This window comes from Cloeon dipterum, chromosome 2, assembly GCF_949628265.1.
Source record: "Cloeon dipterum chromosome 2, ieCloDipt1.1, whole genome shotgun sequence".
NCBI classification, from domain to species: domain Eukaryota; kingdom Metazoa; phylum Arthropoda; class Insecta; order Ephemeroptera; family Baetidae; genus Cloeon; species Cloeon dipterum.
In genome coordinates, this window is record NC_088787.1 from 22,913,943 (window position 1) to 22,940,030 (window position 26,088).

The 26,088-nt window shown below is 40.1% G+C and overlaps 2 protein-coding genes across 4 annotated transcripts in view; both read right to left on the bottom strand.

Annotated features, from left to right (window-relative positions):
* LOC135936094 (neurotrimin-like) overlaps positions 1 to 26,088 on the bottom strand; it is a 107,643-nt gene that overhangs the window by 2,475 nt on the left and 79,080 nt on the right. For 2 of the 3 annotated variants that reach the window (XM_065478776.1, XM_065478779.1), the window contains exons 3-9: positions 18,050 to 18,257; positions 9,061 to 9,219; positions 8,780 to 8,908; positions 6,313 to 6,606; positions 4,003 to 4,068; positions 3,352 to 3,375; positions 2,107 to 2,220 (exon numbers count right to left, since the gene is read on the bottom strand). In XM_065478776.1, coding sequence (XP_065334848.1) covers positions 2,107 to 2,220; positions 3,352 to 3,375; positions 4,003 to 4,068; positions 6,313 to 6,606; positions 8,780 to 8,908; positions 9,061 to 9,219; positions 18,050 to 18,257 — 994 coding nt within the window. The remainder of the gene's footprint in view (positions 1 to 2,106; positions 2,221 to 3,351; positions 3,376 to 4,002; positions 4,069 to 6,312; positions 6,607 to 8,779; positions 8,909 to 9,060; positions 9,220 to 18,049; positions 18,258 to 26,088) is intronic. The other variant, XM_065478778.1, reaches the window with a different exon arrangement.
* On the bottom strand, positions 21,265 to 25,296 carry LOC135936666 (transmembrane channel-like protein 7). Its single transcript, XM_065479549.1, has 5 exons — positions 25,156 to 25,296; positions 24,745 to 25,009; positions 24,586 to 24,689; positions 23,103 to 24,530; positions 21,265 to 22,499 (listed from the first exon to the last, which is right to left on the bottom strand). Exons 2-5 carry the CDS (start codon positions 24,965 to 24,967, stop codon positions 22,026 to 22,028), a joined length of 2,229 nt encoding a protein of 742 aa, XP_065335621.1. The 5' UTR covers positions 24,968 to 25,009; positions 25,156 to 25,296; the 3' UTR covers positions 21,265 to 22,025.

A 26,088-nucleotide genomic window follows, 5' to 3' on the forward strand; every position in this document is an offset into this window, starting at 1 on the left:
AAAATCTCCTGGCAAAATAAAATGTGACACACTAAAAATTGTGTCCAAACTTGGCCGAGTGAGTTGAAAACACGCTGCATATTTAATTCTCCAATATTAATGGTTGGCTTCCCCTTGTCCTTTTGCTTGTGTTAATCAGCGAACAAAGGAGAAAACTTTTCCATCAAGAGGTGGAATTGGGCCAGGGCACAAAGACGCTCTTTCTTCCGCACAAGTATAATTTAATATTCAAAACTCAATTTGGCGTACGCATTGTCATAAATCGCGTGGCGTGCGTCCAAGCCTATTGTGAACACGCTGACACGGCTGTCGAAAACGTGAACGGAAAATTGGACTGGAAATAGTGCTAAAAATAAATCATCTCGAGTGTGGTTAACGAGGCCGGTCAAACGCCGCCCCAACGCGAGAATCGACCCTCGAACGCTTTATTGCAGCTATATAAATGGCTTTTAAACGAATAACCGGGAAATTTGACTACACTTTCAAAAGATGTAATCCATAAATTCACTGTAGCACTGCAGTTTCTATTGATGAGAACGAAAATTTACCTGAATAAAAAATTATTGATTGTTGGAGACAATCACTTTTTACAATTAATTTTGAGTTCAAGTTATGTATAAGATCAAAAAATTATCCTGAAGTTTTAGTAAAGAACGAATACAATGAGATTTCACTGCGGCAAGAAAAACCGGCAGAAATTTCCTCAATTTGGCCGTCCGGGTTGCCCAATCAGCACCAGCGTGCGGCAACAACATTCATAGAGCAATTTGAATATTGGATATCAGTACGGTGATTTATTGTCAGTGAGCGAAGGCTGGCAGAGGAAGCGTCCTCGGGTCATCCTGTCGGCCATTATTAATACACTGGCGGCGACACAAATCAAAGCAAAGTAGATTGAATTGCCTGGCTCTTCGGCAGTGTTGCAGTACTCCGCTCTGCTCTATGTATGTGTGTGTCTTGATATTTATTGCGTGAGCCCCCGACTCGGCGGGGACGGGGACGACGACCGCCAGTGCAATAAAAAGTGCCGTCAATATAGGGGAAGACCGCCCTCCCAACTTTGGCTCATCGCAGTAATTTATTTCTACAATGTGAATATATCAAATTCCAGATTTACTCGGGTGGAATCGGCCACAGGGGCTGCGCGCTCTCAAAGAGTTATATAATATATGTATTCGCACTGCTCGAGTAGTTTTCGCTCCATGCGACACCGAGCATTATTTGCATCTTCTGCGAACCTGCGTGTGTCAGCCTCACGCACACTTTTCCTTGTAGCCTGTCGACCGTTGTTCGCAGAGGAGTTTTGTTTTGGCACCGACAGGAACGAAAAGTTAGATGCTATGCTGGACAGCAACTTTATTTAAATTCTACGAATACTTCAAACTGTGAAAAATCAGCCACTTCGTAATTGTTTGTATTACACAAGATGAGCAAGCAATCGATTTGTAAAACAACCAGCTAAGATTTATCCAGATGCAAAATCAAAATTTAAACATACAAAAACTCGTCAGAAAATATGAGCCACTTATTCCAGGTTAAAAAATTAAGATATTTTTTGCGCTTCATAGCTGGTTGGGGTATTGCAGGTGACTAAATCAGTCCTCCAGAAAAAAACATCTTAAATTTACAATCAATTAGGAAAATAAAAAGTAAACCTACTGTAAATTTAAAAATTGGAAATAACATTTGTGTATGAGTGGTAATGAAATTTAAATTGGGAGTTTTTTGACAGTTAACTTCGTGCTCAACCCTCGTCAGTTACTCGGGGCGGTAACCTAATCGGAACGCGTACAAATCTCACGTGCCAACCTTCAACACTTAAAAACCTTTAGCTCGTATCATAAAAAATACTTAACATGCAATTTTTTCCTGAATTGAAATTTTGGTGCGAAAGCATAATATACAAGAACAAGAATTAGAAGAAGGATAAGAACTCTAAATGCGATTTAAATGTTGCTTTTTTGTAAACCATTTATTCATGATAAAAAGCAGCGATAAAATTTTCAAAATTCTTCGCAGACAGCGAAATATCAATTGAATAGAAGAGCGTATAATTATCGAGCTCATTTTGCGGCTGACGAAACAATGAAATGCGCAGAAACTCACATGTGTTATCGCTCTGGAGCCAGTCCTGCTTTTTGCCTTTGCCCGCCTCATGGGAGTTGGACTTCTGGTCAAAGTTGTTGATTTCATTAATACTCGGCGGCTGATACTTGGACCCTGTGGACAAAAATAATTTCACGTGTATGTCGCAAACACGCACAAATCCGCTGAACAGATTTGACCGCGTTTTTTTCGCTCGGGCAGCGACACAGCCATTAATATTGTGTCAACAGAGACATATTCATAACGGCACTATAAATATAGTCGTCGTTTGCCAGCCGCTTTTTGTCAAAAGACTCGTCTGCGCTCTCTGGCAGCGAGAGAAAGGCGCAACAGTTGCATCGCAAAAAATGAGCGGCGGAGGAGGCAGCGCGCGCGGCAATTTCAGGGGGATGGAAATGAGATACTTGAAGACGGCCGCAAAATAAACACACGGCCGAAAAGGGTGCTGCCGGGCCGGGGGGCTGGGGAGCGGTTGACTCGAATTTTATAGCCGCGCGCACAAATTTATATTCTATTAAAGGAGCCGAGTGCGTTATCTTTACTGCGGCGAATGCTCAAATGCCGCACATCCTGATAACTTCAATTTTGCAAATCGAGGCGGAAAACTGGCACAAAAGGGCTGTAAAAGCAGATGCTTCAAAATATTTCAATTCACGAGATCTCAAAATAAACTGACGAGTGGTTGAATTATATTCCAAATATGGCAGAGGGATTAATCTTATTAATATGATGTATGACCTCGCCAAAAGACAAGAAAGATGATGATAATAATAATAATGGAACAAAATTGTAATCAATAAATTTATCCAAAACTGATTTTTATAAAATTAATAATTGGTTTGTTTTGATTTGAAATGTTAAAAAATAGAATGTTAATCAATAAAATTTTTGAAAATCATATAATATTTTAATAATGCCTAAAATATTGCGATTCATTTATATTTTTAATCATATATATGAGACTAAAAATTGACCCGCACTTATTATAGCTAGCGGTAAATTTCCCGCCAATTATCCGCTTAAAATTACAAAAACGTCGCAAACGCTTTTCGATATCCTTAAGTCTTACGAAAGGGAAGTGTTTCATTTGTTGCAAAAGTGCAAGGAGGAAAATCGATGAGGCAGGGCAATTTGAAAAGTTGTTGCTGCTGCACGCGCGATAATGGCGCGGCTGCACGAGTTATGTTATGTACAGTGTGTAATTAATTTTGCTTTGTTGCCGGCGTCGTCCCGGCGCCGACTCACCTTTATTCTTGGTCTCAACAGGATCTGAAACAAAACGGAAGATGATTAAGTGTTAAATTGCATATTCCACGGCGCGTCGGCAATATAACACCGCCCCGCGCTCCTAACGTTACAAAGTAAAGAGCTAACTACTCAAACTCATGACTGCATCTTAACCAGCTCTCGACGTGTTTTCTTTTTTCTTGCTCTCTCCTTTCCTTTCTAGCCCAGCTTAACTGCTTTACTCGAGAGTTTCAACTTCACTGACGCCCACGATCTGAATAAGTTGTTTAAATAACAAGATGTGTGGTCGTCAGAAGTTAGTTGAAAGTAAGAGTGTTTAAAAATGGTGCAAGGATAACTCTATATATCTATTTCCAGAATGTTTTGAATAATTTAATTTTAGGAACATGTCATCCCAGACCAGGAAAGAGTGTGATATTGCTAATCTCCTTTCAGTTTGAAGCATTTAGTAATTATATTTGAACCGTAAACCAACAATTTTCAAAATCTAACAATATAACATCAAAAATACTAACGTTTAACCGATTTGTATGGATTTTAAAAATATTTTCCTTTTCATTTTGCCCTTTTAAATTATAACTTTATCCCGACTTTATACAGTTCCAGGACCAGAATTTCGATGCTCTCTATCACTACAGATCAACCTACCTGGTAGCCTTTTAGTAACTACTTGAGTGGTTGTTGTTGGTGGGATTGTAGAAGGTGGTGAAGATGCTGAAAAAACAGCGGAAAAGTGGCTTTTAATTTGCAGAAAGGGCAGTCTCAGTCAGCTTTAACAGAGCCGACGCGGGAGTCAACAATTATTTTTATTGAGAAGAGAGTTACGGAGAGGGCAGGCCAAGTTTGAAGCCGGTAAGAGGATTTCGGGCAGGGTCCGAAGAGGGAATGCACCGAAGCGAAAAATGCAAAGCAAAGTGCAGAGGCAGCAAGCTCATCAGAAACAAAAATAGAGCAAAGAAAGAATGAAAGAAAAAGACAATTGCGAGCAAAATGGAAAAGTTTGCAAACGGGAGGTCGGTGGAGCCGAGTGCGTAGGCAAACCAGGCAGGTTTCTCTGCGAAAGGAGAAGCAAAAAACTGATTGTGAGAGGGAAGGAAAGTAAGCTGCTCGATCTAATCAAACAGAAACTTATTGGCTATTTCGGTGGCAGTGCGCGAAATGGGCACGAAAACAAACCCATTCCAGCAGCTCCGGCGAGCGCAGCGAATTATTCATAAAGTTTACCACTTGTAACATCATTCGGACATAAAAATCCCGGCGACTCCGATCGCGGTGGATTTGGCTCGGCTCCAGAGCGCCGCGAACAAATCTTCCCCACGGATTGCGGAGGGGGAGCAAGAGACACGACGACACCGCACCTTTGCAACTCTTTTTCCTTGGCGGTGCGCATAAATCAAAGGGTAAACAGTCCGCCGCCGCTGCCGCCGCCACCGTCGGCACCAATTTATTAATTTCCAGCGTTGATTTTTGCTCCAAAACAACAATGTGGCTGCGAGAGAAAAATTTTAATTAAGTTAAAAGTCCCAATAAAATCTGCTAGCCGGCGGCGTCGTCCCCGGGATAAAAACAATCATTCCGCTGCCTGCGCGACTCCGGCCGGCGGGGGCAAAAACAGGGGGAAAGGTGGCGCCAGCAAACTGTCTTCTCGTGCCCAGATCGGCGCCTAACCTGCTCGCGGCCGAGACCCCCTGCGGTGCGGGCCGTCGCAATTCATTTGGCTCGCCAACTCGCTCAGCTATCAGGACTCTCATTTTGAAAACAATTGGAGCAACGCATCAAATTTTTAGAAAATTCCAAAAATGCAGGTTGATTGCTGAAAAAATGGGTATAAAAACTACTCTAGATGAAAGTACATTTAAACCCCATAAATAATAAGCTTTGCTACATCAAGTGCATAAAAGAGCTTTCTGAATTTGATTGCGTCAGAAAAGTCATTAATTTTAGTTCCTCTTTTGATGAGGAATTCAGACAAATTCTTTGATAATATGTTAATATTTCTTGAAAACAGACTGAGTTGAAAAATTGCAACAACGCGTCTTAAATTTAAAACTTTAATAAAAGATGTTGCAAATAATAGTTATTTGAGACAAATGATCTGGTTTGCTGTGTTTTCATTCCCGCACGATATCGTTTGGATAGGTACAAAAATCGACCACTTGTTGAAGCCAACAGAGATAAAAGCGGCTCATTGTTAAAATTAAATCTAAATTGCAAGCTAGGTAACAAAATTCGAATTCAAATGACGCCGGACTTTCTCTGTTTGGAGTGCATTATGATATCCAAAAAATATTTGCACTCAAACGTTAAATACCTATACTTAACACTGAGAAAAAGACGCTCTTCTAAGTGTAAAATCATTCATCAGGCAAATTGTGCAGCATGCGAATGTATTAAAATAATTTCAACTTGTGAGGGTTTCTTCTAAGAAGCACATTTCAATTTATCGCTTGACTAAAGTCATGGAGCAGCTCTTGATTGAATTGTGTTGGCAGCTAATTGGAACATGCCATCAAACGACAACGTTGTCGATGCATAAGATTCAATCACGTCTTAACTGATTTCAGGGGAAATCGTCATTAACTAAAGCGTTAAATGCTTTCGTTTGACATTTCGAAGTCCAAAATTAGTTTATCCGATTACGATGTTAATTAAACGTTTGCCATTTTGGGGGTTCCAGATTGTCACAAGACCGCAAAAGCTCCGAAAGCGAAAGTGACTCAAATACTCTTTCTCAGAAATACATTTTGCACTACTTGATAAGAATTGATACGAATAAATTATCATGCGGTGCAGCCTGTAAGCTAGAGGGCCCTGGACATCTCTCTTTTCGCTCCCGCATCTCTTCCCTGCTGCTAAAGAATTGACCGTTTTTCTTTTCCCTCCTCCCACGACTTTGTGTGTGCGTTCAATCAGATATTTATGGAGAAGCAAGCAAGGGCCGGCCGAACTGAAACTCACTGTACAAGCGGATGTTGCCATCTGTTTCGCCGCGCGGATTCTTGGCCACGCACTTGTACGTGCCCTGGTCGCGCTCGCTGATCTTGTGGATGGTGAGCCGCATGTGCGTCTTGTAGGCCGGCGGACCCACAGTGTTCTCTGAGTGGTACTTGGCACTCTCATGGATCATGTTGCCGTCCTCGCGCGTCCAGTAGTTCAGCGAGGTCGGGTGCGCCTCCGTGAAGCACTCCAGCGTCACGCTCGAACCAATCGGCGCGCCCACCAGTTGGTGCGGAATCCACAGCATCGGTGGGACTGAAACGAGCCAAATTTCCTTTCAAAATTGGCAAATAACTGAATTGAGTGCACTAATTAATCCAAAACTAAAATCCTTCAAAACCATCCAAAATAATTTTTTGGCATTAAAATTGTTATTGTACATTTTTCTTTAGATTTAAAAATATATTTTTTCTTACGACTAAAGGTAAGATTGGACCAATATTTTCCATTTTTCTAACAATGAGGTTTCACCCAGCTTAGGTAATGTTTCTGGGCCGATTTAGAGGAGTTTACAGTCAAAATTTAGCGTTGTTAAGGAAAAATCTAACATTTTTGTACAAATTGTCAAGATATTTTTAAGAAAAACTATACCAAATGTAGGCAAAAGGTTATTTAAATATCGAGTTATTTTCCTCTTTCCGAATAAATTAAGAAATGGAAACAAATAAAACGGAGCGCAATTTTCTTTTTCTTTTGAGAATGAATTGAACCTAATTTAATCATATCTGAACTTTATTTTTATGAACTTCTTGCATTATACCACTAAAACAAACAAGACGTGACCACTCTTCAAAAATAGGTGAATGAAGAATGAATGTTAAAAAAATTCTTCGCTGGGAAATGTAAATGAAAACTGTCTAAATATTTGGACCCAAAACGAAAAGAGTTCTCTGTCTATTTTTCAACAGGTCTAAAAACGTGCAAAACCCCTACTTTTGCATTAGAAAATACTGTATAGACTTATAAATTGTCGAAACCAAAAAATATTTGATTGAACAAATCTTCTAAAAACGAAACTGCGAGAAAATTTCCAACACTGCAAGTCAGGTGTGAGGAAATACCACTGCGCTGTGGTGAGATTTTCTCGCCCCCTGACTTGCAGTGAAACGAGAAGCAAAAAAAGATGCACTTTATCCTTGGTTTTAGCCAATTTAAAGAGTTTGGTCTGTTTTTAAACGATTTTGGCAGTGATAGATTCTTTTAAATATGGTTCACAAGGCATAAAATTGCACGATTTGAACTCATTTGATAGTACCGCAATGATAGGAAGCTCAGTCAAAAGTCAGTCGTCGAAATTTCATAGTCCTATTTGTTATTAATGTTTCAATGCTGATTTTAAAGCTGGTATGTAAAAATCTAGAAACATGGGCTGCTTTTAATTTTTTATTTTCAGAAAATCAATCTACTATGTAAGAATCGATTTTTTTATTCATTGTTTTGATTAAAATCATTTTTTTCGTTTCATAGAGAAAACAAGTAGACAAATATAGATTTTACCGTGAAGAAAGTAGTGCAAACACAAGCACTGATGAAATTCTGACTTTGACTCATCAGCTTCCTGTACTCGTGAGCATCAGCGGATATTGCCTAGCTCATTTAATTTCATTTTACTGCTCTTGGCCCTCGTAGGAGGGCCTATTATTAAAAATAGTTATACTTCACTCGATATGCATCCGCTACTAGTCGCTCTCTGCGTGTCTAGAAAGTGAAATGTACAAAAATTTATCGAGCGTGCGCGAGAATGGAAAGCACTCCTTGAATTCCATCGCAGCTTTCTGACTTAAACTGCTGCGGAAGAAAAGCCGTGCCAGCAGCGAGGAGGGATTTTTAATTTCCTGATACAGTAATAAAGAATCCCTTTGATCTTTCTGCTTGCTTTCTGCTTTAGCAGCTGCCAAAAATTAAACATCTTCTGCAATAATGTTATTAAATTTCATCACGACCTTCCCACTGAGAAGACAAAGCGGAAACTCTCGCTGCAGAATTTTTGGAACAAAAAACACATTCTCGCAGTACCTTCTCTCGCAAATTCTGCGTCATGCATACTTCCTCCACATAAATTATTTTTTTTTATCAAACGCAAGAAATAATATTTATAATTAATCAAAGACGAGTCTAAATTGGAGTTTAATGTCGGAATAATTATTAAAAAATTATGTGCTATCCTTTAAACGATTTTATCAACGCACAACCCAGGAAATTTGCTGTAGATGTTTTGAGGGAAAATCTGCTCTTTGCACGAATCCTTTCCTCAGGATGAAATTTGGCTGTTTGATAGCTAAACAAACTGGGGCAGCAGAAAGTGCTTCGACGAGAGCAAGTTGGGCCTGCCGAACTTTGAGGAGTTGCGAGAGCTCGCGTTTGATATAATTTCGGTGATGGATGGTTGACGTCGTTGAGAGTCAAAGAAGAAGTCAAGAACACTCACAATCGACGCTGACTTTGATCCTTTTGCTGACCGTGGGCGGCACTCCGTTCGACGCGATGCACAGGTAGGCGCCCATGTCCAGCCGGCTAATTCGAGTCAGCTCCAACACTTCGCCCTCGTACTCGACCACTGCGGAAATATGCCAAGTCACATTACTAAAAATGGCCAAATTTTGGAAGTTACATCAAAATTTCTGACTAGGAAAAATGATGTTTATATCTGCTGACATCACGGAGCAGTCGTACGCTGTGCAAACTGAAATAAATTTGTCTCGTATTTACCTGAGTTGGACTTGTTGATATTTATTTTGTTTCCGTCGTCTCTTTTCCACCGGACGCTGGGCGACGGCGAGCCGGTGGCGATGCAAGTCAAAGTCACATTGGCTCCTTCACGGACGATCACGTCGGTACTGCTGAGCGCGTCATCAATATTAGGAGGAACTGCAATGAAAGGTAATGACAGGTAATACAGTAATTTGTAGACCACAAAAAATTAGTGATATGCTACTCTAAACAAATCAGCTAAAATGCTTTCGTTCAATTTGAATTTTGATTGATTTAACTTTTGTTTTAAAATGTTTTGTTTGTCGTAATTCACTTGCATTTTAAAATTTAGTGATCATTTATCATTATTACAACTTAATTTATCTTAGAGTTAATATTCTATATTCAAAACATATATTTTGGATGAACCTACTCCCTTTCAATAAAGCTTAAGTTACAGATTATATTTATTTGTCAAGCGACCTTCTATTTTCCCTTACTTGAATTTTTTCAAGACTTTAATTTACTTACGTAAAGAAAAAACGATCATTTTTCAATAATTTTTCATTGGTTTCAACTCTATGATGCCAATAAAGCGTAGTTTTTGCTTTTTAGTTTTTGCATGAAAATTAAGAATAAAAAATAGTATTCCAGGAAGGAAATGAGGAAATTACACAGATGAACAAACGATATTAATTTGTATTTTTTCCTTTGGTGAGGGAACGCATGGCCCTCCCAACAAAATTAAAAGCAAAATTTTAGCAAAGATTCGGTAATGAGCAATAGATTAAAATATTCCATTAAAACTGCAGCACTGAATATTTCACGTCGCAATACCACAAAAATAATGAAGCAGCAGCATATTAACAGCTTTACGGATTTGCGTACGCGATGCGGCAACGCGGCGGAAAACGAGAGTGCGGTCGTTTTGATTTTGCACATAAAAAATGTATAAATTCGTCTGGATGCGTCGGCCGGGGGGAGCGTGGCCGCAGGTCGAGATCGATTCGCTCCCACGGGCGCAGTAAAATCACGGCCGTTGGCTTCAATTGTGAACGGGAGCTCTTGCATCATCGGCCGCGCGGGCAATAAAACAGAATCGGGTCCGTCGATATTTATGGTTTCATTTATTATTCAATCTGTCATCGCGAATGAATTGTTAAAACGCCACCGAGGCGATTAATATTGTTTGCCGGTGAAAAATCGCGCCGGATGATCGCGCGCGCGGTAAATGGCCAATCAACTCACTCCGACTGCCTGCTGCACATTCATTATTCATGCCTCATTGTGTCATTTAATTGACTTTTGCTTTTTCGTGCGCGCCGGGGCCGACCGGAGAGCAATATCGCCGCGTGCTGAAAAGCGATTTTGATTATCAAACGCGCGGCTCGGCGTGTTTTTGCCGTCTCTGCATTGTGGGCGGTGAAACACACGCGAAACGGATTTGGCGGCTCGTTGCGATGATGCCAATGAATAATTGAGCGGAAAATTGAATCCCTTTTTCGAACTAAAAAACTCGTTTGCTGTATTGAACTCTTTTACGGCCACAAATCAGATTGCTCTTAACTGAAGCAGGTTATAATATGACCGGTATAATTATTCATTTGCTTTTTACAAAGAGTTAACAACATCACAGGAAAATTAAACAACACACTGATTCAACCAGAATTCGGTGTAATGTTTAAATTAGGCTCTAATTAAAACTGATAAGTGTGTAATCTAGTAGGAGAGCATTACGTTTCAAGGAATTCTCAGCTCTTCATTGTTCGTTTCCTCGTATCAAGTGAGCTGTTTTAAATTACTTAAGCTGCAAGTTTTTCTCTAAGAACTGATTCAGGTAGCAGAATATGGGAAATATCTTTATTTTTTTAAGCTTCTCTCAAATCTCCTACTAGTTATGTTTGTCTTCTCTAGCTATATTAATTTTATTTAATTTTTATTAATTCGAGATTTCAGCATAGGTGGACTTGGTGCTGGAAATTCTTTGCCGGCCCGTGTTTGTCAGGGGGCCTAAAAATATCTGGGATATTGTATGAATAAATTTAATTCAACTAACGACGATAATGGGACCTAATTATCACGACCGCTCACCTACTTCATGTGATTGATATCCTTTGTCTAAAGGCTGTAAAAGACAGCTATAGTTTTAGAAACATCAGCAATTTTCTTCGCACGTGTGCTGCGCAGGTTGCATAATTTTGAATTAAAAATTATGTCTACCTACCGCTGTAAAATACTATTTCCAATCCATTTGTATAGATTCATTTTCTGCTAATTGAATCCTTTTCCTATTAGCACGTGTTTATCAGGTTTGGCGACAAATTGAAAACAAGAAAATACTATAGTTGTGCTTTCCAACAGCTGTTTCGGCCCCTCTTGCCTTGTCAGAAGTAATTAACTGAAAAAGAAAATGCATTTTGCAGGTATCGTTCGTGTGTCTAAGGCAGTGAGCACAGAAAAAGAAAAGAGTGACAATATCCCCACCTTTCCTTTATTATATACAAGGGTTTCAATTCTGATGAAGCCAAGTCCTTCCGTGTAATTAATTTAAGTCTGTGGGCTCCAGTCCAATCAAAAGGAATATAGAAGAAAAATGCCTGAAGTTGAGTTTCTTACAAAAGAAATAGTTTTTTTGGTCATTTTCTATTGGCAGCGAGTTTTGTTTTCTTTTTGTGGTTATCAACTTCTTTCGCTGACTTAATGTATTATTTAACGTTCCTGTCAGCATTACCAAATTTTAATACCATTAAAAGCTGAAGAAGTTTAAATCTGAGTCATAGAGCTGCGTCTGTGTGTCTAAATTCAGCACACACACCCAGACAAATTGGCGTTGCACGAGGGGCGAAACACTTTGCAAATAATCTCGATAGGCGAGACGAACAAAAGAGGCCTCTCGTCGTCCGATTAAGAGCTTTGGGTGTTACAAATAACCAAAGTTTGCAGCCGAGGTGGCGGCATTCTCATTCAAATTGCCAGCTAAGTGGCATTGTTTCAAGGGACGAGGCCAGCGAGAAATCTGTGCTCGTCTACCTGCTGCAAACATTCGAATCGACTGCAAAAGCCCTCTGGGCTACAAAAATACTCGCTCTTCCGAGCTATGAATACACGCACGTGCACGCGACTGCGAAAGAGAGACATGGCGTCGGCCGCCCCACGCCGCGCGTATGTACATTTTAATGATGTCACCTTGCTCCATTCAGCGACGGTCTGAAAGGCGGATTCCTCTTGCCATTGAAGCGAGCAGCCAGCCAGCCAGCCACCGGTGGCAACATTGATGCAGCACCACACGCCCGCGGGGAAGTGTTAAATAATTTCCCACTTTGAGCATTGGATCTTTTTGAAAAAGCTGCTAGTCGCTCAATACTTTCCAAGTATCAATAATTTATTGTATTTGCCACTAATTTTAGCATCACTAATTTTAAAAAAAATAAATACAAAATAAATTTAATTTAAGCAATGTCAATTAATTTTTTCTAGTTCTAAGTCATGAATCCAACAATATTGTTTGTGCTATATAACTTTCATGCCTTCTTGCAGCTCATCAATTGTTAGAAAAATTCGAAATACCTCTTCTAGAGCTTCTAGAAGTCGAAGCAAGTAATTCTAATTGCCAATTTTTCACTGCCCCGACCACCAAACAAACCGTGTATTCACATTCCAAGGTAAAAAGCTGATGCTGCCGGTTGGAAATTTTCTTCTTTTGCGCTCTGTTTCTTTTTTATTTCCTCCTTTCTTCCTTTCTTTCTCCGGCAGCGGTGGCAACGACTCGGCTACCTCGTTTGTGTATGGTAATGCACGCGAATCCCACTCACGCCATTCGCCGTGATGTGAGTGACACTTTTCATCTCCCTCGCGGCGTGGTGTAGCAATCTAATTTATTGTCACTAAACGACGTGCCAGCAATTAAGATTTAATGGAGGGGCTCTTGATTCCTGCGCTTGCATCTAATTGGTGCCGTGCGCTTCCTAATTGGACTAATTATTGTGGTTGTGGTGTTCTGCTACCATTTGAAAGGTCAATGACACAAACCGATATAAAATTATTTATAGGTGGAGAAAATATTTTTCAGGATTTGTCAGTTCATATATCCACTTTAATTTCGCATAAATATAGTTCGCGGGACTGATGGGACGTGTGAGTTGGATAATTAGCAAAATTTATATAGTACATAATACATACATTTATAATGTATTTATGATCAGCATTTGCACTTTTAAATGAACAGTAAGCTGTAAAAAGAGCAGAAACTGAATCTCAATTCTCTCTTTAAAGGCTCCGTCAATCTGGATATCGATCTGATTGTAAAGTGAAGAAAAATACGAGTCTTTCGTTTTTATTGGCAGGTGAACCGGAGCATAAGGTAGAGAGAGACACACACACACCACGCGCGCAGTTCATAATCCGCACGACGATCGTCTGGCTCGGCTTTTATGGTATTTCATTTATATGCTTTGCGTGCGGTTTATATGACAGGCGTGAGCAACATCCGCAAAGCAGCCACATCGGATTTCACCCGCCCTTTCTTTCTCTTCGGCCGAGTTAGTTTTTTTTTTACTTTACTCCAAAAGGGAACGAAATACCGGCGCGTGCCTCCCCCAGCGATCTCCTGCGCCCCCCCCCCCCCATCGTCGTCTCGGCTGGTGAAAAGATAGCCGACGAAAGTATACACACTCACTTTACGCCGGAATGAACTTTCGAGTTGAAAAATCCGCTCCGCAGCACTGTCTCGTCATTAATTTGCCTGCTGAAGAGGGAGCTCGCCTTAATTGGCTTCTTGAAAACTGCACTATTTGTGAATCAACATTTTTTCCTTCCCAGCGAAAGAAAAACGCCAATGCTGGCGAATTTGCGTTCTGCCCGCCTAAAGGCCACGCTTGTTTGGTACGAACAAGAAATTACGGAGAGCTGAAGAGTTTTATCTCGATTGCCGGCCCTTTGAGACAGTTTCCTGCTCCTAAGCAAAATTAGGAATCCTCAATGATTGAGGAAACTCGCGAGTCAAGCGAACTCGGATTTGGTCAAGAGAACACAAAAAATAGGTAGCGCAAAAATTATTTCCTTTAGCAATAATCAAATTTAGGTTATGAAAAGATTTTTTCTTCTATTCAAAAATTTTGGAATGAAATTCTTCCATCTATATATTTAGTTTTTGTATTGAATGGCTGTTTGTGTATTAAGCTTATTCAGTATTGCCAGTCAATTATCAATTAAAATTCAAGAGTCTAATTAAATATTTAGTTTGACACGTTCTCTAACAATTGTGCAACAATATTTTAAAGACTTAAAATAAAAACTTATCAATTATGACTAGATCAATTAATGAACAATGACGAATGCTGATAAAAAATCACAGCTTATTATATTTAATTAAAAAAGTAATAACAATAATTGCCTCTCAGGAGTTATTTAGTCAAGGATATACTGTTCTGGGAAAGCTTGAAGCTTCTCTAAACTCGTCTCATTTGTAAAAAAAGCATAAAAGTAATTTAGGAAGAAGTATTCTGTAGAAGACGTTGAAGAGAAAATATATTCCGTAAGTGCAACGCGTTATACTAAATTCTAGACAAGAATTACCGTATGCAATGCGTAATTGAAATCGTTTGGGTCAGAATACTCAGAATTAAGGCGATTATGCCAGATTTTATCTAAGCCTTCCGATTTTGACTAAAACTTTTTAATCCTCTTTTTCATTAAAATTGAATTTACTATCTTTGTTACCAGAAATTTGATTCATGAAGTAGTATGGAGTTAAGAAAACACAGTTAAATAATGACTATACAACTCATCATAAGGATACAATAAATTTCAGGGCAAACCGATCGACCTGACTGAAACAACGCACTCCAACATCCTTGTGTCAACGTCAACTTGAAATTTACCAAGACGGAGTGCTCGTCATCGTCAAGAAAAGTTACTCGCTCGCAAACCGGGAAATGAATCGAGGAGGAAACTACGTGTGGGCGCCGTAAAAGGGCGTCTTAGCCGCGCGCCTCGTCAAAAGCAGCGGCGCGGACGGGAGTCGTGCGAGAGCATGAATTTCGGCCTGTTTTACGCTGTTTATGCAGAACACACACAACTAGCAGCGAAATGTTATATACTACTTTCGCATTTGCACATACGGAGCGCTCGTCGTCCTGCGTACACTCGCTGGCTGGCACACAGGGTGCAAACACTGCTTGTTTGGCTTGTTCATAATGATTCGCCCACATCCACGGATTGTTAATGTTTGGCTTTTAATCTGGTTATTTATTGCGCCAACAAATGGGAGACGCTCTGCTCCCAGCTCACGTTTGCGCACTTGCAGAGCTTTGCTTTTCGATTGCGCATTATTTTAAATCGGATTTGGAGCGAAACAGGAACTGAATATAGGGGTTAAAAATTTGATTCAAGCTTAAACGAGACAGCCTGCAATTTATGGCATCAAGGCAATAACATTTTACTGAAAAATTAATAAACGTTTCAAATCCTCAAAACTTAAAACGTTTTAGCTGATTTCAATTTGACAGAGAAATCACTATATTTCTTTTTGAATTAGGTAACGAAACGATAAAAGGAAAAATGAAACCATGTGGTTTTGAAGGTGATGTGTAATTCTGACGACCTAACGAGGCTTGCGGGGGTGCGGGGCCGAAACAGCGTGATATGCAATAAAGAAATGTGTAATATTATTTTGTCTACGATCATTTTACTCTTGGCCAACCATTCATTTATATCTTATGTTTGGGAAGCCCTTGGAAAATAATTTAAAAAATTCCAGATTTTAATTCAATTCGATTCAACTTATGACATACGTTATTACAACAATTTTAGTGGGATTTGTAAAGAAACACATTTTTCTGGAAAACCCCATAGTATTGCTAAAAACTGTCTATATTCGCGGAGTTTTATTTTCTCAATTTGGCGCCTGTTTCATAAACAATAGCATTTCTATAGTAAATCATGGTCATTGTATTAATCAGGAATCAGGACAAAAATGTAAATTTTACAAAATAATGGGCGTTTTGAATATATAATTAAATTTATTATAATCTGAGTCCTGTTTGGCACACAATATGGCCAAATAGGGGTTATAACCGGAAAAAATACCAAACACAATATTGATAGATTTTTCCGGCCGGTTTGTAGCGCATTTCAAATTGGTTAACCCTGATTTTGTTACATTACAATAGAAAAAATTCTAAAACTTTAATATTACTCTGCTGATTCGTCATCCTCTTTTATTTTTTATGTCGATCGCTTGGCGCTTGAAAACATAAACTAGCTAACTATATGTAACCGTCTTAAAAAACGATCAAAATACTGAAATTCACACCCTCTTACATTGAGTTTATAATTCTGCAGGCAACCTTTTGGCCAGAAAACCTATCAAAGAGTCGAGTTGCATCCCATCACTCTGCTCAGCTTTTCTAATATCATCACATCCGTGTGTGTGTGTGTGTGTGTGTGTCGTCAGCAAGGGCGGCGGCGACGGGTCTCTTTCTCATTGTCATGCATTACATGACCTTTTACAGCAGCATCACAAAGGAATAAAAATTTATTTTGAATACAGCTGGAGATTTTATCACAAAGAACAGCTGCCGCGCCTCGAGTGGAGAAGAAAAGCAGAAGGAATCGCCCGTCTTTCCCCAACATCTCTACACACACGGTGGTAATAAAACCAAAACATTGCCCTTTCTCCAACGTTGTGCTCCTCTAGCTCTTCTTTTTATTTTAAGAGACATTTATATTATTACGAAACGATCTCCCTCTGCATTTTTTACCGCGATTCCCTTGTTATTGCTGGTGAATTTACATTTTTCAGATCTGCGGCGGCGCGTGTGCGTGTGCGTGCGTGCCTCTTACTGGCCGCGAGTATTAAATATGGAAAAATTAATGCCACGCGGTTCCCCGGCCTGTGGAACGTGTGCCATTAAAACTGCATCCACGCCGCAGGATAAATTTTTAATGCTCTCTCGCTCTCCACACTTCGCCAGCGCAGATTTCATTTAAGAGGCCAACTTTTTACCGCTGGGGGAGGCTGCTGCTTGCGTCTCCCCCGGTGAGACTCGCAGCATTAGAGAGAGAAAGAGAGCGGCCGAGTTCATTAATTGTCGAAGAATTTCGGTAAGGTAAAAAAGGTTAAAAAAGTTCCGCTCTGTTTCTCGCTCTGGGAATGTTTTTTATCCACCATGGAAGCAGGAATCATCTATAGTTAACAATATAATTTTCTAAGATACCCATACTATATGATTCAAAATTTTTTAACCCATTGCAAATGCTTGAATCAATTGATTTAAAAAATAAAATGAATTTTTCATATATATTTAAAATAAATCAATTTGGTTAGATGGCTAGATGTAAAACAATATAAATTCGGTGGTCATATTAAAAATGTATTGTGCTGATTGAAGCTTATACCAAGAATAATTCCAGTAAAAATCAGACATTCAATTTTAATTGTTCAAGATTTTTATCGAGTATGCCGGTTTTTAGAGTTGACCTTAAATTCCTTAACATCCTTTCTCTGATCAACCAAAATTAGAAAGAGTTTTCTCCACTCACGGATCACGGTTTTGTTTTTTATAAGTTATAGTATTAAACTATGGGTTACTTTTTTAATTGCGAAAACATTTTAAATTGGCAATTTTTCAAGCTAATATTGTCTCTAGCACGTACGCCAAGCAGCGAGAAGAATTTTGAATAATTTTTAAATTGATAAAAACAAATCAGGTACGCGATACCTAAACCAAAACATTCTAAATGACAAAAGAAAACCGTAGACTTTTATTATATGTATTTGAACAGGTATTTACTTCAAGCTAACATTCGCGAGACGACTCTCCTTCCCTCATCATCAAGAATTTACTCGTTTCTAATTAACGCACGAGAAGTGAGTATTCAGTGTGCAAATTTCTCTTTTCACCCCAAAAGACTGGAAGTCAGTCGTGTGTGCGGTGTTTCGTGGTTGTGCTTTCATGATGGAAATTAAATTCCGTCGACATGTATGCGTTTGTTGGTTTGCACTCACCGACCACGTGGAGGTATCCAAACTGCGTCTTGGCCTGCACGGTGTTTATCTGACACATGTACCTGCCCTTGTCTTCCTCCTGAACGTTGTTGATGTGCAGAAACCACGTTCGGTGCTTGTCGTGCGACACCGAGATGCGCGGGTTGCGCGTGATGACGTGGTTGTGCACCGTGAGGATGGCTGACTGCTCAAAGTGCATCCACGCAACCTGAAACACATGCGACATACTGAGTTAAAGAGGATATTTCCTTATTGAGAAGTTAGAAATGGGTGAAATATGCTTTAATACCTATTTCTAGATGGATATCTTATGGATTTATGAAAGATTTCATTTGTTCGCATTGAAAAAAATGAGAGATTTTTAATTGCCATACACTTCACAAGCATAAATTGATTATGTTATTTATCAGGCTTACAAGTTAACGCAGGAACTGGCCCCCATGTTATCAAAAAAGTTGTTTTAGTTAAGACTTCAAGCTATATCAAATTTAAAAAAATAATTTTTCTTGAACCTGCCTTTTTAAATTTCAATTTTTATCTCAAATAAATTTATAGCTTTCCCTATAACTTTCTCGTCGGTTCGATAGAGAGGTATTGTTTCATTTCTCGCAGAGAAATAATCTAAGGGAATTAATCTAATCCTTAGAAAATTGGCAAATATTTTCAAAAGGTGTACACATCAGCATGATTCGTTTGTTGATTTTTTTCTTATTAAAAATCTTCAAAACAAAAAATACGGACAATTATTGTTATGCGTTTTGAAGGCTCTTCAAACATACTCAAGCTGTCAATTATCACAAAGTAGATTTTAATGGCATTTAAGGAGTTTTAAAAGCGTTTTCGTTATGATTTCCATGCGGTGCAAACATTTGGCGTCAGTTGGTACTGGGAAGGGGGTTTTTTGCCGTAAGAATGGCGGTTAAAGAGGACAACTGTTAGTGCGCGTGGGGCGGATGCTGCGGCGAAAGGATGGCTTTTTGCGTGCGGCTAAATATGACATCTGTTACCCCAGCTCGCTCGCGTTCTAATATACAATATTGCGAGGGCGACGAGAGCGTGCCACCGAAATTTCCATTTGATAAATTTTATTCGCCTGCTGGCTGCTGCCGCTTTTGTGCCACGCCACGCGGCGTCAGACGTCCACAGAAATTGCGCTGCTGCTTTTCTGCTTTACGCGCGCGCGGCAAATCAGTCGGTGCGAAAATACAACGCACATGAGGCTGAGTGACGCGTCGGGCGTTGCTTCTGTGTGTCTGCACTCGGGGCGAGTGAGTGCGTGGGCAAAAGTTTTTCTGCCGAAGCTTATTTCATTTGCTCCTTTAGCGGCCGCATAAAGGCCCGCGCGCCCCCGAAAAAGGCGAAAGATGAAAGCAAGCAGCGAGTGAGTTTGTTGGTTTCGTTCTGTTTGTGCCGGAAAGAGAGAGAGAGAGAGAGAGAGAGAGAGAGAGAGAGAGAGAGAGCATTTCGCCCCCTCACGTGCACATAGGTTGACGCGAAATTCGTTGAGAGGCCTGTTCTTGAAAATGTTATCAAGGACCTCGCTGGACACGCTGAGGGGAACAAAAATTTTGATCAGACCCGAAAGTAATGATTTCTTTGAAGTTGACCGAGTATTTTAAATTCAAAGGATTGAATGGTAACTAAATACAGGAGATAGTTGTTTAATAGGGGGCAAGAGTGAAAAATTACAATCTCATGCTGGGCAGCAGCTTTCTCGACCTTCTTAGACCACATCAGCAGTGATTATAAGAGCAATACCTTATTTTCAAAACCAAATCAAATCTGCGGCAAAATGAAGAGGGTTTTTTCTGATTCAAACCAATTTTTTTCGAAGAACCAAGAGTTCTGCCTCTTACAAAATGAAATTGATAGGGTATGGAAGAGATCGTAAAAACAACTGTTTCATAAACTGGAACGTATAGATGAAAATAATTTTCACTGCCATCTTTTTCTATTAACACCCAACCAATAACATATTACATGATAGATGAAATAAAATCCTTCCATTCAAACAAAAACATTCAATTTTTAAAAAAAAATTATTTCCAACTAAAAAAATAACTTAACTAATAGTTGTAAATTATTTAAAAAATTTCCCTTCAAGTCAAATGTGTCCGCAACAGTTTATATTGTTTTGACGAAAACATTCATCTCAAAGATTCTAAACTTGTAAATTAAAATAAATAAAACTTAATTGATGATAAAAAGTAATAATAATATATATTTGTTTATTCTCACTAAAATATCATATAAAAATACATAATAATGTGGTTTCTACATTTAAAATTAAAAAAATGTTATTTTTCTCTACCTACACTCAATTAAAAATAGCAGTAGTATATCAGTTTGAAAATAGCAGCTGGAGATTTCACAACTCGCGTTGGGAGAGCGAGCAAAAAGTTTTTACCGGCAGTTTTTACAGCGGAGCCATTTAAAATTTCGACCTCATCAAGCCGGCCGTTCATCTGGTAATTTGGCCGCGACACGAGGGCGGCTGCATCATCAGCATGCCGGTCGGTGTGTGCGTGGGGGTTTCGCCTTAAATTTCATTATTAACGCCATGGAGCCGGGCGTTGCGCCGTGCCGCGTGAATATTTCATGCGGTCTGCGTATGAAAATGTGGTCAAATGATGAATGAGAAAAGGGTTTGCTTGTTTATTTATTCACGCGCGATGCAGCAACTCATTTCTAACCTTTTAAGGCATTAGTATAATAATAAAACAATTCCGCGGTTAATTTGCACAGCGGTGGGATTATACGCCAGTCCGTTTCGCCCCCCTCGCCCCCGGCTCGTGCCATCCTAAGCCGCGGGCGAATGCGGAAGAAATTCGCAGAGAGCGCACACCGGCAATGCCTCCTTTCCTCTGCCACTATCGAGGGCGCTGGCCTCTTTGTTTGCGCCCCTTTCCTAATTTGTTTTCATAGAAGGTAGAAATTTTAACTTAGATGCTCTATGGTTGTGCAAATAATTTAATTTTGGATACAGTAGTGACATTAATAAAATAAATATCTTGCAAAGGTTACTATTTCTTATCATATATATGTTGGTTATTTGAAACGGTCAGATTCTACGATCAAAATGATTGTCTTGCGGATAAGCACATCAACTATGCCCTATACACATCCCCACATCCTGAAATTAAATAGATAATATTATCAATTGGAAAGAGAATGAAAAACATATTAATGTTAATTTTGGTTAAAAATCATCATCTGCCATTTTTATTAGTGCACATAACGGAAAAAATTGTTCCACAGCTGTCAAGATGACTTAAAAGCACTGTTTGAGCACTAATACGTTGACATATGAAGCCAATATTCACATGCCTACTTCGAAATGCCTACTAAATAGACATCATGCATTGCTTCATTTTGCAAATTTTCCGGGCAGTAATGGTACAAACTTTTATACGTGAAAACACTACATCAGAATAGTCGAAATGGGGCATGGCATATTCAGAGCTTTAACTAAATTAATTCTTAATTTTCCAGAATGCTCCTAGATTTCTATTTAAGTTCTAAACACTCCTTCATTCTAATCATCAAATCAATAATGTTAAAGTCGATGACATGTATGTGAATTTGAAACCTTCTGTTTAGTCCGAAAAATGTATAAAAGCAATTAATTTAACTCATCTTCTCAGTGATACAATTTTAAATTTTAAATAATAAACAACATTTAATTCTAAAAAGTACAATATCGCTTTATTTTGAAATGTACCATTCTAAGATTATTTTTGTGTTGATGTATAAAAGTTGTAAAATATCCCAACAGGCTAATTACAGTAATAACTACTTTTCCACGTTAATTAAATATAATTATGAAACTAAAATAAAAAGTTATATATTACATTCTCTCTTTTCAGGGTTTTCAGCTCCTTCAGTTACAAATTTCGTCAACTTATTTTCACATGAGTCGTATTGGTATACTTGATAGAAAAAAATGATCATCTCGTTTAATATTTTACATCGTTCCTTAAATCTTCATTGTGCGGCGGCGGGAGCAAAAAGACAAATTCTGCGGGTAGCGGGCGTTCCATGAGCTCGTATTTTGACGGTGTTTCTGTTCCTCGATTATGACGTTGAGCTGGTCAAGCAAAAACTGCTTGTCCTGGCCCTCAAGCAAGAGCTGCCGGCGCAGGACCAGCGCCATTTGCCTCCTGGCGGCGGTCACCGAGTTGAAGTAGTAGAGGGCCAGCAGGAGGAGCACGATCATGGGCAGCGTGAAGCCGGCCGTGCTGAGAAAGGACGCAAAGCCCTGAATCCAGCTTGGCAGCTTGTTGAACGACAGCCACAGTGTGACCCACACGGGGTCGTCGCCCTTGAAAGGGCCGCACGAGCGGGACGGCTTCACTTCTGTCAATGAGTAACCCACAGCTATTGCAGCGGCCACGAACGAAATCAGCAGCACGGATATGAACATGTAGTTAGAGCGAGATGTCCTGTAAATCTGAAATTTTAAGGTACCGTGTTAATAAAAAAATTAATAGAGTCGTTGGTAGATGCCAATTAAGCCAACTGCCACAGAAAAATAGGGCAGAATATTTATGTATTTGTGATGCAGAAAAATAAAACAGCTCGATATGCACCAAGGTAAAGCATTTTTTAACGGTTTAATTGTTGCCCTTTTTCATTTAAGTAACTTTCTGTTTGGCAATTTACAATTAAATACCACGAATATTAATTGTAAATAACCGGAAATATAATTTAAATAATTTTTTTTCGTAGTCTTCTCCTTAAGTTCATCAAAATAAATTTTTACCGTGGATTTTTATATATTAACTTGAAAAAACTATTTTTTTGTGTTACGATTAAACTATAACAATTTGCAGATTTCTTTTCTTTTATGCATTGATTAGCCCTCATTCTATATCCTGTGTCGATCATTATTGTAAATTGAACCCAAATAAAACCAATCTATCAATATACAAGATCATTTAAATTTGAGAGAAGACATATCTAATAATTTCTGGCAACTCTGTGTGCGTCTGTTTTACGATGGTCAGACCAAGCAAAAAAGCTTAGAGATGTGATTCAAAATGAAATTACATACTTGCGACGGTGGTCTGCTATTAACGAGACAGGCAAACTTCTTCACGTAGAAAGTGAGAAAGCAGTGGACGACCGCGAACGCAGGCAGTAACGGCGAGTAGAAGCTGCCGATCCAACAGAGCGTTTGGCTGTAAACGACGTCGAGTGCGTGGCCTGGCAGCTCGAACTGCTGCTCGCAGACGAAACTGATGAAGCGGTTGCCCTCAAAGTATCTGGCTATCATTGCCCTGGGGAAGTTGATGAAAAAGGTGACCGCTATGCCGGACAGCGCGTTGGTCATGGCCAGTTTGTAGAACTGCTGTCCGACGTACGTCTCCCAGCACAGGGGCGCCTCGTCCCTGCAGACGCAGCCGTCATGTCTGTAGCACGAAACAATTGGGTAGATGGAGGCGCCGAGCACGCCCAGCGTGGACAACCGCAAGAAGACAGTGCGCAGCAGGGTTATACGCACAACCACGATGGGGCTGTAGTGCTCGAAGTCGACCAGGAAGGTGAACAGCAGCGGCAGCAGCAGGTTCAGGCTGACGATCAGCAGGTACGGCATGAACTCAAAAAACAGCAGGAGCATGCGGCTCTCGGAGTTTTCGTAGGTGCGCAATAGCTGCCTCGACAGGGTGAACACGTAGTAGATGGCGACCATGGATGCAAGCAGGATGGAAATGATGCCCGTGTTGACCACGACTCGAGAAAGCAGCAGCCGAAATTTTTCCTTCCTGGTCGGGATCTTCCTCTCCGTTTGCAGCCGCTCTGCTTCGAGACAGCCCTTGATTTCGTTGAAGATTGCTTTTTGCACGTATATCATGCGCTTCGGTTTGTCGAAGCAAAAGTCCCAGCCGGCGAAAATCAAGTTGCAGTAGAATTGGCTCTCACCCGTGATGATTCGCTCGCGAAATCCTCGCGCCGCTGACTTCACGATGGCAATCAGGCTGACGAGAAAGTAGAGCAGCGTCGAGATCAGGTACGCGAATGGCAGGTCGTAGAATAGACCATTGTTCAAGGTGTAAATTTCACTCGTGTAGTGGCCGTAGAAGAGCATCGTCTTCTCCATCCAGCCCGTTCCCTGCACCAGGTCGAAGAAAAAGAAGTCGCTGCTAGTCGACGTGTAGTTTTGATATTGCTCGACACAGCACGCGATTGATTGCGAGTCGTTTCCAGCGAGGTCGCATTGCCCGCTCGGTCCTGGCTCCAAAATCGCTGACGGCAACACAATCAGCAAGAAAGTCAGGGTGAAGATGAAAATGTTGAGGAACATGAGCCACTTGATGAAGAGGAACAAGGAGACAACGCCGACGCCAAAGTTGCCCTCGATGGTTTTCAGACTTCCCTGCCAAAGCTCCAGTTTTCCGAAAAAATCTTTAAAATTAGCCTTGCAGCGCTGCCAAAATTTTTTCCTCTGCCATTTGACCTCCTCGAAACCATGGTTTGCATTCTATAAATGAAAATTAATCAGTGAAACCTGGTTTCAAAACAGCTTAATCAATAACCTTGAACTGTGCTTTTAGTTCCTTCTTCTGTGCCATATTCACCGGCATTTCTTTAATCCGCATGATTTCCTCCCACGCGCGTTCCTCATTAGGAATATTTTCACCTGTAAAATTGATTCCATAAAAGCCCAGGTAAAAAATTAAAATTTCATTCGCAACTTGATAATAACCAGTTCAAGGCAACTTCTCCAATGGTGTGCTGCGCTTGCTTGCTAGGCAGCAGGGTGGCCAGGTGGGCGGCCGCGTCCCTGTGAGCTCCAGCATCTATTGATGCTGCATTTGAGGTGGAGGCCGTTGCCTCAGGGTGGTTGTCGCGGTACCGCACCTGCTGCCACGCCTGCATTCTGTAGCTTTCCCAGCCTGAGCCGTCGCCACTCGACATTATTCCAATATAACATCTAGCTCCTGCATTTAATTAAGCTATCTGGAATTAACAGGAAGCAAGTGTGCGCTTTAAAACGAATCCTAATTCCATTTACTTTAAAAGAGTTCCAGACTTAAGGAAATAAAAATGACAGTTTAATTAAGAGTATGTGTTGTAAAGGAAAAATTATCTCTAGTAAAATTTACATCAAATGCTGTTGACGTGGTGCAGCTCATTTTTGTTGCATACAATATGTCCGAACGTTCCCTCATGCCTATGTTCTCTGCAGCTAAAAGAACGTATGGCTCTTGTCGACACCCAAGAAATTTTTGCAAAGACGTTAAGTAATCGACACAACCATGCACTAAGCTTCACTAGACTGAGAAGCCCAACAGTAATAAGCTTGAAAACATACCTGCGATAACACTTTGCTGCTTTTTTACATTGATAACAACATATTATCTGTTCTTTGTGTCACGTGGTTCGAAAGATTAGAGAAACACTCCTTTTGAACTGAGCGTTATCTTTGCTTTGCTGGTATCAATGATGTCAGAGATCAGCTCTTCCGTATCGACACTTTCTTTCCTGTCTTGTTCAGTCTGTAGTTTATAGGTGTGAAACTGGTGTGCTTTAATGTGAAGGACCGACAGCTAGAAGATTTGTTTTTAGTGTATCTGCTATATATACAAATGTTTAAACTTATAATTTAAATTTAGCTATCTTTAATGCAATTAAATTCTAATCTCTATACCGAAATCTGCGAAGTGAAATTATTTTTCAGTCAATTTTTTCACATCGTGTGACAATCAGCAGCAAAACTCCGATTCGCGAGAGAATGCGTCTTTCTTCAAGAGTAGTCTTGACTTTTTGCTGCTCAAACCCGCCAGTTACTAATGATGGCCCGGCTATATAGCTATTTCCAATGTCAGCGGCGGTGCAGAACACAAGTACGCGTCCGCGAAGAGTCATTGGGCACTCGAAGCACGGAGCGAGCGGCCGTCGTCCATAATTCAGTTCGCTCGCCTAGTCGACGGCAAGAAAAAGAAAGGTAAGCGTCGTTGGACGGCGGCGGGTTAATTGAAATAAAAATCAATGTTGCCGTCCGCGTCGCTCGTTCCCGTCCGCCCAAAAGAACTTGT